Source organism: Branchiostoma floridae, chromosome 13 (assembly GCF_000003815.2).
Source record: "Branchiostoma floridae strain S238N-H82 chromosome 13, Bfl_VNyyK, whole genome shotgun sequence".
In the NCBI taxonomy this organism is placed as follows: domain Eukaryota; kingdom Metazoa; phylum Chordata; class Leptocardii; order Amphioxiformes; family Branchiostomatidae; genus Branchiostoma; species Branchiostoma floridae.
Genome location: NC_049991.1, coordinates 14,868,900 through 14,881,388, shown reverse-complemented (window position 1 = coordinate 14,881,388; position 12,489 = coordinate 14,868,900). Strand labels below are relative to the sequence as shown.

General features: G+C 40.6%; 1 protein-coding gene across 17 annotated transcripts in view; it reads left to right on the top strand.

The window, feature by feature from the left end:
• LOC118429641 (myosin-10-like) overlaps window positions 1-12,489 on the top strand; it is a 66,270-nt gene that overhangs the window by 16,111 nt on the left and 37,670 nt on the right. For 10 of the 17 annotated variants that reach the window (XM_035840207.1, XM_035840208.1, XM_035840216.1 and 7 more), the window contains exons 4-5: window positions 11,337-11,496; window positions 12,369-12,392. In XM_035840207.1, the coding sequence (XP_035696100.1) occupies window positions 11,337-11,496; window positions 12,369-12,392 (184 nt within the window). The remainder of the gene's footprint in view (window positions 1-11,336; window positions 11,497-12,368; window positions 12,393-12,489) is intronic. The other 7 variants (XM_035840217.1, XM_035840213.1, XM_035840223.1 and 4 more) reach the window with 2 other exon arrangements.

Below are 12,489 nucleotides of genomic sequence, written 5' to 3'. Positions count from 1 at the left end.
TCTTCTCCCGCCAAATCTTCAAATGGATTCAACTTTTTCATTTTTGGAATGGAAAATGTTTCGTATAGATCAGTCCATTTTGCATAGATAGGGGTGTTCTGGAAGAGTCCATTCTTGTATAAATGGGAAAATCCATTTTGGAGTGGGATGATGTTTTGGAATATGTCAATTTCTGCCAAAAGTTGATATGGAATAGTACATTTTTGCATTGGGATGGAAATGGATTGAAATATGCAGTATTTACTCACGAACAAATGTCAGCCTTTTTAGTTCTGAACAGTGTCATCTTGATTACAGTTGATGTGGCGAGTCAACGGTTGTAGAAAGTGAGACAAACATTATTTTGATAAAGTGAGTCTCACATTTCTGGGATAGATGGCAAACATGAACTTTGCCTGTTCACTCTGGAGTACAGCCAGGTGTGTGTGCATACCCCAGGTTTGGCCAAGCATACCTCCTCTGATTGTAAAAACATTGTAGCAAATGGCAATTCAAATGCTAGCAATGTAAGGCATGAAGTAGAATCACCTGAGCGCGAGTCTTCATTAATTTATGGAGGTACCGAAGCACTTAGCAAAATGAATGGAATACTTCAAGCAATATATTTAAAAGAAAAAAAAGGCTAAACCATTTTTCAAACCAATGCATTATAGATGACATATTTAATTTATTTTCACAAGGAGAATCTTTTGGGAAAATACGAAGATTATATTTCGGTTGCCTGTCAGACAAGTCTTTCTAGCCTAATCCTAACACAGTCAGCAATGCAGTTTGTTATTCTCCCCATAAATTATTGCACATAAATTATTAAGAACGAGGCAGGATCAAGTGATAGAGATGTGTAGCAAAAGGCAAGAAGTGCTTTCCATGGTGGAATATTGAACTACTGTGTACAATTATCATATCCATTTTATTGAAAAGATGGCGATGTTTATGATAAAATCCGAGAGTTAGCAATTTAGAATCAATACTCAAATGGATATCTTTTTTGACAGGGAGGGGCAAGTTTAAGAATAAAAAAAATTACAACAGTAATTGAAAAACAGTATTTGGAGTTTTTAGTAAGTAAGTTTACCTAGTGATAAAATAAAAAAGTTCAAACATTCCATCCAGTCTTAAAACTTTGAGTGAAACTCCGTCCGTCAGAACTTATACTTTGTAGGAGACTTTAGGAAGGAGATCATTATGATATTTTTCAGATGGACCTCACATATTTCTCATTCAAGTGCAAGTTTGTTGAGTCTGGCAGTCGTCCATATGGCTTGGCTCTGGTATCCTGCACAGATAGACAAACTCAGGCTGCCTAGCGTCGTGTTTATTTGATATCATCCGAGACTTCCTAGCGATTCACCGGCATTCACGTGCCAAAGGGACAAGAACTAGCAGTGAAGGTTGTCTTTCCTTATCTGGCTTCCAGTGGAGTAACAGGTCTATAAACAAAAGTAAAAGGTGGTGAAACTTGGGACCACAAGGTTTCAGCAAGACATCTTCACTAGGAAATTCAGATACATTTCACATATTTGTGTTTTAGCAGACCATTTCCTTAGGTCATACATTCTTTGTGTCAAATTCTTCCATGTATCAATCTGTTTTGTACAGGAAATATTATATTTGGCTATTGTTCAGAGCATCAAACGCACCTTTAGTGACACCCAAAGCAGTGTGAACCATATCAAACCCTCCCTGGAACAGTGTACTGACAGCCAATGGAAACACATCGCACCATTGTCAGCCTTCAAACAAATTCCTCACATCCCTGAACACCTTCCATGCTGCATTCTGCACATTCTTCCACTTTCTGCGGGTCTTATTTACCTGCCTGGCCGTCCGCACCGTTTCTGTGTGTCACAATCCTGGTTCCTGATAGAGAAGTATCAGGCCCACTGCTCTCTCTTACAGTGTTGGTTATACACCCAGATGTTTAGCTCGGGGTCTCAATGTTTACCATGCGGTTGATAGCTACTATCCTGGCCCTCTATTCAATTACACACTTTGGGTTTTGTGCAGGAATGCTGATAGGCAGTAGGTGACTGATCCAAGGCATGGTCTAGCAGGCAGGTTTCCTAAACTGGAGGTTGTTTACCCCTGGTGGGGTAGGGCAGGCTGATGGCGCCAGCCAGGGTCTGGGCTGTCTTGATCAGTGCCAGGTGCTGATGCAGGTCATTGTCAGGTGCTGCTCATCCCTAATCTCCAAGCAGATCCTATAATGGCATAAAATAATACCCAACTGGCCAAGGAGTGTTGTCAGCCAAAAGGTGTCCATTTGCCATGTAGCCCTGGTAGCGAAACACACTTCTATCTAAGCCAGCTTCACTCCTCTGCCAGCTTCAGATACTATCTTATGCTACCGTTGGATCTGCTTGGAGATTAGCTCATCCCAACTGTAGGTGCGGTAGAAGCCAGTTAATTGCACAACGGATTAACGCACACTTCTGTTAACTGCATGGAATCCCAAACTGGTTTGGTCCAGCTGAATAACTTCGCATAATTGCACCAGCCGGATAATTGCACAAAATACACTGGCGAATAGGCTGTGCAATGAAATGGCTTCTCCTCTACCTTTGGTACAGGATGGCCCATTCTTTGTTGGTCTATTCCTTGCAGGGGATTCAGGACCCTTTCCTCCGTCCAGGACAGAAATTTGCTTGTTGCAATGTTGGGATTGATTAATATTTCAGCCTGTCTGTCTGTCCAAAAAGACAAGAGAAAGATTTTCTAGACACAGAATTGCAGAAAATGCATTTTCTATAACTTGTCTGTACTCCTCCATGCAAGTTGCTTATTTTTCCTCCATCCCACTTACCCAGGTGTACTTGGTAATTGGCTGTAGCTTGTTTATGGTAAAAAACGGGCGTGGGCCTGCACCTGCCAGCCAGTGAAAGTACATTCATCCTGAACTTTCCTGAAGAGAAGCATCAAGTTACACTGTACTTCAAGAACAAAAGGGAAATTCTTGGTTCTCGTAGCCTTGTTAATGTTTTTCATTACAAGATGAAAACAGGGGTGGGAGGAAAACAACAGTATTTTCCTGAAACTGTATACCAAGGTACAGACATTTCCCTTTTCATTCCATCATTCAGTTCAGCATTACTGTTTATGTTTGAGAACCACCAAATTGAAAAAAATTGGCCTCACAAATCTTCATATTCCTCTCAATAACTTTTCCTTGATCATTAATAATTGCCAAGATTATTGCAAGAGTGACCCTTTATTGATGCTTGATTTAGGCACTTGGCACCTATCGTTAACAGCTGTGCAAATCACAGCAGTTGTGTAATGGGAGCATTATGCTCTGATCACATAATTGTTCATGAATCATAAAATACCAGAAGACTTATTAAAAATGCAGAGTTTATACATAGTGCTTTTACAGGTGTGTCACCCTGATAAGGTGACTCTCATGGAATATCAGGATGGCTCAACTTCTGGCTCTTATCATCTGTCCCTTTGGGCCTGACCAGGCACTCATGGACAGTCTTTTCTCCCCCATTCTTATTTTTTGGCCAAGAAAAATAAGCCTTAAGGAAGACTCTGACCCAAGATGTGCCAGTTTGTTACCTGGGATAACTAAAATCATCTGGTGCTCAAGTAAAGTGAATTACCAGAAGTCATTCGAGCAGGAGTTTATGAGTGATAAAACCCTCTTGAAGTTTTATCAGTCACAATTTTATCCTTATAAAAGGCAGATGAAGCCCACTTTTGCCCTTTGCTCTGAGGAGTTTGAAATCAGGTCAGTCCCCTGAACAGTTATGGAAGGAGAGGGTGAGTTATGTACCGAGTCTCCCGGGACACTCTGAAGTGTTGTCAGAGGCATACCAAGAGATAATCTATATCTACAGGGCTGTTGCTTATCAAAATGTACCAGTCATAAATTTTTTTCAGGGGAAGGGGCGCTGAAAGCATCCAGCTGGATTTGGTTAGGGAGCTTCAGAGGACTGTAAACCAGGGATGTGTTATTGGTACGGGTCATTGGGAGTACAAAACAATTGTCTGGTGTCATTTTTATGTCCAGTGTGACCCACAGCATACATTATAGAGGCTGCAACTCAAATACAAATGTAGGAGTGATTTATTGCAAGTTGTGATGCAGTCAACTTTTATGGGTTTGCAATTTTTGGCCCTTTGAACATGAATGGATTTGGACAAGAAATAGTTGTCTTCTAAAGTAATATATAAAATGTTTTAGAATTGCTCACAATTTAACCCTTATAACATTTGAGAGTATTACTATGGTACAAGGTAGCCTTTGATGATGAAAATGATATATGATGGTGAATTGTATCTGTTACTACATGAGTTGTAAATGAAACTGGTACTTGAAGCATGTACTTGGTGCAGATAAAGTTTCATAAGCAGAGCATCTTGTGCCCCCTCTCTATGGTGTTTACCTAGACTTCCAAATGTCTAGGGAAACTTGTCATGCAAACACTCTCATTTGGCGGAGCTGGCCATGGGCCTTTAAGCTTAATGAACTTGATAACTGGCTGATAATGGACTCCTGGGGGAGAGTCATTTCTAGAAGCAAGCATGAGGTTGAGACATTGGCCTTATAACATAGCTGCTTCGTTGTCGAGGCCTAAACCTTGTCAATCCATGGTCCCCGTCTTTAATTTCAAACTTTTTGCCAGAGGTAAAGAAAAAGAGCAGCCCTAATTGTAATACTATATATTAAGTATGATCTGGCTTCACATTTAAGTGTGCTAAAGCATTCTTTGAGGTTGTCTGTATTCCATCTTTCCTTAGAGTACGATCTAGTGTAGGATGGTTTTTTTTTTTTAGAAATCATAATGAATTGTTTGGTTAGGGTGGAGACATAGTAAGTAAAGGTTGATGTGGCATGCTGCAGTAGTTGTAACATTCAGATCAGATGGCATCTGGTAGAAGGTTGCTTGTCACCCCAAGTAATAGAAGCTGTAGTGTAGAACACTTGGTTTGTCTTCCATGTCGTCTCAGGTAGCTTGCATTGCAGGCCGGTGAAAGTACCTTTGTTGTGTGCAGTAAAAGGTAGACATTGTTTTCTGCCAGTGGGTACCTTTTAGCAGGAGATGCTCTTCTCTATTTAGGGCAGCCAAGCAAACAGCATTGACAGGGGGGTGTTTGTGCAGTGACACAGAACTGGGAGTAATGTTTCCCATGTTTTCTTTGCAGGGGAACAGACTGTTCTGTTTTCTGAGGGCTAACCAGAAAATGGTAAAATATGGAGCTCACCCTTTGGCTATAACACTCAATGCTAGTGTGGAAAGCAGTTTGGTCCCATGAAAATTAAATTGAAGTTTCATCACAAATGCTCCCCATGTGCGTTATGCAAGACGTAACTTTTAACTTAAAAGATGTACATGGCTTTCCTCCATATGTACAACTTTTCAGTGTCATCTTCTCCCAAAAACATAACTATATGTAATAGGAAAGAAGTACATGAATGGTCCATGCTCAGGAGACTATGAAATAGAATTGTTTACTGTAGTGAGTTTTTGTTAATGTTGACCTTTGACATCTGTCTTTTTGCAAGCTACAGTTCACTTAGCTTAGCTGACCTCCCAGAAATTGAGCCAAGGTCGGTCTTCATTGAAATGTGGTAGCTGGTAAATGTTCTTATTTTGAGTTATGCTTAGTCTCTTGAGCCTCAAGTTGTATTTCTCTTTTCTTCTTGAGGCTAGAGGCAAATGAAATTGATAGATATAACCATTTTTGTAATATTTGGTGTGAAAACTGCCATGTTGTATACTATCACTGGCTGTGAGTGCCAGTTGCATACATGGACACACACAACCCAGACTCCAGTGCTGGCAGACTGACACCAGGCCTACTGAACCCTGACCTCAATGTGGGGATTTTAAGAAGGAACACCTGCACCTTGACAGTCTTCTTGGTATGCCTCAATAGGCCACTAAACTAACTCCCTTTCAGGCTATTCTATTACTTATTACCACATTTTGATTTTCATTGTTACAAGAAGAATAAGAATAATGATTTATTTTGAAAAATACTTCATGGAGTCTCGTCTATAGTATTATCCATGTAGGTTATTTGAATCTTCAACTTGAAAGGATGATATTGTAAATCAAGTGAAGACCTTGAAAAATCCCATTAGAGGTGTGTATACCATTTGTTAACTGTCCTGCACCCAACTGGCTGACTTATTGGTCCCACAGGCCATCATCTGATAGCTTAAACACTGTGGTTAAATGGCTCCTCCCCTAACCAGCCAGGTAATTTGCCATAATTGTCACCTCCTATCTAAACAACAACCCCCATTATCACAGCTAGTTGATGATCACTCAGTAGGTTTTTTGTTCAGGTATGCTTTACCTGCAGGTCACATCAGCATGGGGCGATACAGAAGTGGAGAAATGGAGAAGACAAATGCAAACCAGAAACATGTCAACAAATACCTCAAAGGTCCTGACTTGCTTTTAGGGGGCCTTTGTGCCCCGGTCTGCCCTGCCTGTGTGAAACATGCAGTCTGTAAGCAAGTGATCTGCTGGTATTCGGGGGTTGAAAGGGGAAGACTGGTCTCTTTTGTGTCAAAGTGAAGCTATACCTGTGTTTAGCGAAGGGAAGATCGGGGAATGACAGATAATATTTCATGGGGGAAGTAAGGCCTGGAGTTTCTTTGGTTGATAAGAGGGTTGCGTGTGAGTGCACGGATATATTTGGTACATATGGTACGATATCAGTTCGTGTGTACCTGAAACCAAGACCAAGTGACAGAATCGGGCAGATAGAAAGGTTGATAAAGAGTTTATATGTGTGGGTGGTGTATAGATATAGGGATATCCCATATTTATCTCATATGGTATCTTGTGTACTGAAGCCAAGCCTGATGGACTGAGTGGGACTACTCATAAGGCTGGTAAGACAGGTTCATACTGGCAGATCTCTATGTTTGCTCTAGATTGACAGAGCAGAACAATGCTTTGCCTGAAGCCAGAACTTGCCAAGAAAATAACAAACATGACAAAACCTACAAAGAAATACACAACATACATGTGCAAAAAGGGCTAGAGGTCACAGTGTTTGTAGTGTGGTGTCCAGTGTGCAGTAAGGATTAAATTTTAGTTGCATTTACCAAATTATGATGTGCGAGAAAATGTGTAAACTTATTTTTTATAGACACCATATACAGGAAAAAGAAAAACTACACAATCCCTGGTCAGGTAGCAAAGTGGATGTTTGCATGTCAGCCTTAAGATGATTTATATATATCAGACCATGGAATGTGCCCACAGCAACAGTTCTACAGTAGTAGTCTGCCCCTGTGACATGAGTGAAGTCTCAGCAGTGCATGTTTTTCCCACCCCAGTATCACTTCAGATAGTCTGGACCAGGTCTTGCTGGAGCCAAAAGACATTTGTTTCATATTAGACTGTACTTTGTTATCCATGGCTTCCATTCCATGATTTTAGCCTGATACCTTTGCTTGTCCAAACTGTTCATGATTAAGGACCTGAGGTGTTGACACAAAAGAGCAGGAACTGAAATTAAAACCAACTTGGCAAACCTGGGTTGGGTCACACCACTGGACAGCTTTGTAGCAAAACAAGTTGTTTCTGGTTCACATGTGTTTTCAGCACTCATAATTACATCAGTGCTAAATTGACCATGTATATAAAGACCTCAAAGCTCCACCCCCTTGTCCCTTCCAAGGGTTTTGTATGCTGCCAAGTAGAGAAAATGTGTCCCTGAATGGGTGTGTCATAGTATTATGTAAATACTGAGCATTGAGTTGTGGATAGTTCCCACCCAAGTTTTGCAAATGTTTCAAACAATAAGCTATACTTTAAGTATAGTATAAGTATGCAGGATTTTCATTTCATACAAATGAATATCATTGGCTGAATGGGCTTGCGGCATGGAATGTGTTCCGCTGGATAAAAAGAAGGTTATCAAACCAAGTATATAGCGTCCTTCATAAAACAAACAACAGACTGAAATAGAAAACATAATGTAATAGTTTTATTTTGTCTCGGCATTCCTGTTTTGATTTGATTTTGATGCCATTCTTTGTCTTTCCTTTCAAAATGTCATTTGTCATTTTTGACATGAATAAAAATTTAAAGAAAGGAAGTTAAGTTTTACTGAAGACTTATTCTTGTAGATTTTTGATTAGTCTGATTATAACACTTAATTGGGTTAGTTTGGCCTGTGTTAAAGCTTGGCAAGTTCATGAGAGACAAAGCCTCCTTTGATGGCCTATTTGGACAGATGGGTTGGATTTCGCTGGTATTTCTGACATGTGAACAGATCAATTTGGAGGGGAACATGTCAGAGTTTGCTTTGGTGCAGGAGGTGTGAGATTGAACAGAGCTGGTCCCAACTGCAAGGATGCCAGTACAGACTTTATGCAAGGTCATTGGGGTGTGTTATGTAATATTTTTATGGAGTAGAATTACTTAAAATGACTTGTCAAATGTCTGTTAAGCTTCATGATGGTTGGACTAATTGGCAATGCTTTAGTTGGTATGTGTTGTGCTTGAAAGAAAAGCTTTAGTGAGCAGTGTTGAAACCTTGAACTAAAAGAGGCATTTGGCGGTTTTTAGTATTAGTACACATTTAAAATAAGAATGGCAATTTGGTGTTATTTCTTTTAATGATATGAAGAAAGAGGTATTGTTATTCAGGACTGTCCTTGAACAAAAATAGATCGATCATCATGATAATGAACGCTGTCATCAAAGATGGCCACATTATCTGTCATGCCCGATAAACATCACTAATTTTGGTGACAGTGGTATTTGATAATGGTACAGATAAAACTGAAGTGTAGATGGTCTCGCTGTCTGTTTAGTTGCAATTTGGTAGGATTAAAGCCTGACAATTATTTCAATGACTGTGTAGCATAACTCTTTACAAGAGTATATACACAGCTGTTAATGAGTTACCTGGAGAATACCTGGCAACCAGATAGGCGATGGTTGGGGGGTGGTTTATTGAGTCCAGCCGCAGTGATAATGTTGGGTTGGCGCCAGTATTGTGACATAATTAGGTACCCATAACTGGGTTAGTATGGCTTGGAGTTGTGAATCTTCTCACAGCTAAGCTAGCTGTTGTCAACAACTTTGTATGGGTAAACAGGGATGAAGTGAACTTGCCACATCAAATATGAAAAGTACTGAGGTTTGCCATAGCTGGGTTAGTATGGCTGGGAATTATGAATCTTTCTCCCAGCTAAGGCCACACCGATTTAATTTCTTGGTTCACGGATTCGCTCGCTCCTATTTTTTGGGAAAAAAAATAAAAATAACTAGAAAGGCAACATTTTTGAAAAAATGCAGGATGTGGGCGAAGGGAAAAGAAAGGAAAAATCGCAAGAAAAGAAACAACTAGAATGACAACATTTTCGCGAAAATGCAGCAAGTCTTTCCCGTGGCCTTTTTTGAAGTTTAAGTCAAACTATCTTACACACAATAGTAATTGCCATTAGGTGCCCCGTATTCTCGGTTCACCCCTATTCTCGGCCTTTACCTGACGTCACGGGTTGTGCTGTGTAGCAATTATAAAGCTGAAATTCATGATCAGGTTCAGGTCCGGTACCGTACCGTAGCCTCCATTCCAAATTTGACTTAACGCCGCAGGCGACAGACATCGACGATACAGTATTTGGCTGCCGGTATGGTCCGAGGCGTTGACGAGCCCCCCTCCCCACATGGACCGTCCGACCGTTTAAACACCGTCTTTTGAGGGCAATTAAAAAATAAATAAAAAGGCGTGTAAACTGAACGATGCTCTGCTTGCAAGATAAAATTGTTGTAAATATCAAAAAAGAAAAAAAAAGGACAACTAAAAGAAAGTTGTTCGTGCCCGGAATCGAACCAGGGTTGACCTAGCGAAAAACAAACGCAAACCTAGCTGGTGCTTTAGCCATTCGGCCAAGCTTGCCGTAACGTTATTGCCAGCATTTTAACAGGTACATGTATACAAATGCAATGCGTAGCTTGAACACGTCCGTTCACTGTTTAATTTGCAAGATTCCAAGGTCCCATTTTCTGAAGATAATGTTTTTCTGTGCAAATTTATCAATCTTGTTCATTCCGTGGCGGGCAACTTCTTCCTTGAGCGCCTGTTTGGTCGAATGCATGGCCGATTTACTGCCGCGTCTCAGCTGCTATTATAAAACTGGATGCCGAATGACATTTTGTGTTCTCTGCGTTGATAGGTCCAGCTCTGACGTACACCCGAGACAGTCTGAATTTAGGCCAATCAAAAAGCTGGGTACGCGGAGTATTTGCTAACAGCTTCCATTTTTCTGAGTTTTGATTGGCTATTATCAAAATGGATGCCGATTGTGTCCTGCGCGTTGATAGGTTCACCTCTGACGTACAACCGAGAAAGTGCGACTTTAGGCCAATCAAAAAGCTTGAAACATGGAGTACATGGAGGCTTCCATTTGTTTCTGATTTCCGGTGAAATACTTGTAAGAAAACTATATGTGTGGCTTCGCCCACATAAAAATTACCACTCAGCAAATTTTCACCATTAATGAAACCATTCACCGACTTTCTGGTGTAGCAAATTGGCCTTTATATTATAAGCTCCTTAAAGTGTGGGTACAGGTGCTGTTACTGTACAAAAATAGTGTTTTTGTACTTTTTTCAAGCTGAAAACTTTTTTTCTTTATGTTTTGGATTAGCCATTACCTTTACCCCAACCATTTTACAATTTTTATTTTTATTTTTATTTCGCCCTCTCGCTCCATATTTTTTATGAAAAAATCCGTGAACCAAGAAATTAAATTGGTGTGGCCTAAGCAAGTTTTGATATATCATGGTACCCTTGTTCGCTTAATATATTACAGAACATTTTACTGTGGTCAGATATAATGACATGACAATAACTGTTAGAATTAAGTTAAGACATAACAGTTTCTCAAGGAACTGGATAGATGTTGGAATTTTGGAACCAGTTACCTTGGGTATCCAGTGTGCAAAATACCCACTTGCACACTTGCACATTGCAACCACTTTTTGCTTGGTGCAACTTACTTCTACAACTCAGGTTGCTCAGGGTGCAACTTAGATTTTGAGCCTCAGAACTCGATTTTGTTGTCAATTTACTTGGAAAAAATAAATGGACAGAGGCAGCTTAATTTCATATCAGACAAACATGTATGTACTAGTATTGTACCTTTTTTTTTCAGAAATTAGTGAACTGTAGGTGGTGCAACTTGAAATTCAGTTGTGCAACCTAGTTTTTGCCCCAGGTTGCACACTGTGCAACCTGACTCAGAAAAGTATTTTGTACACTGGTATCTTATTACAGTACCTAGATGTCTAACCTTCATCACTGTATGGCTTGAGCGAGCACACAGCTCATGAAAGTGTTTCTGCGTACTCCAGGGGCGAGTCTGGCGCTGGCAAGACAGAGAACACCAAGAAGGTCATCCAGTATCTGGCATACGTGGCGGCCGCACCGGCGGGGAGCAAAGGCGGCAAGTCTCAATCCTCGTCCAACCTGCACGGTCAACATGTAAGTTCCCCTGCCGTCCGGTGTGTCCATGTGAGTTAAGGTTCCATTCTCTTCGCAAGCAAGCTGTGCACTGGCTTGTGAGCTTTGAGATGGCATCAGAACGTCCATAGTGTTACTGTACTGTACATGTGTTGTTTTCTGTACTGGCTGTTGATATTATTATGTAGTTATGGCCTGTCTGTGTACAGTATAGCTGAAGAGGCGCTAGCTTGGATGTGAGTGCAATAGTACTATGGTAGGGACAGGAATGTGTCATCATTTCCAGCTTCTGTAGTCCAAAAAGAACTAAATTCATGTTTTAATCACCTGTAACCAAGTACAGAAAGAAAGGTCAACTTCAAACATGTAGGATTTAGATAGTCTTGTCAATGAAAGTACATTTCAATTTAATCACCTCAAACCGTACTTTGAGATTCAGGACGTATATTCTTGCTGGTATTGATGGCACATCTGTATGTATGTCTGTCTCTTGTTTCAGCATTTTTGTATCATTATGTGCTGACAGTCTTGTCGAACAGCAGTGCAATAGAATTACTGCACAGTCCATAGCCCACTGCACTATAAGGTCTAAGTCACTGGTTACTCAGGCTGACTCACTAGCGTATCCATAGCACTGCTTGAGTCATATGTGCTTGAATATGTTGACTTGCTTTGTCAGCAAGCAAACTGCAGAATATTAGCTCTTACTAGGCAAACAAAGCATGTATTGTTAGAACAGATTTCTACTCAATTTTATTGAACACCTGTAGTGTAGAGTCACTTGTGTGCTTTTACTCCATTACTTGTTGTGAATTTTGCATGTTAGATTTAATAGGTGTGCGTTTCACTGTTCACCATTTTACAAGCACTTTTGTCCTCTCCGCATTCTCACCGTCCCTCCCTGGTGTTGCTCACCCCCACAGGGTGTATATCTGACTAAGGACGCGGTAAGTAGACCTGACAGGGCGCTGCGTCTACACTCGCTAAGTTGGCGTGCAGTGGCCTCCTTCATGGGTAGCTAGCTGTAAAGTAGCATGCTGTAAG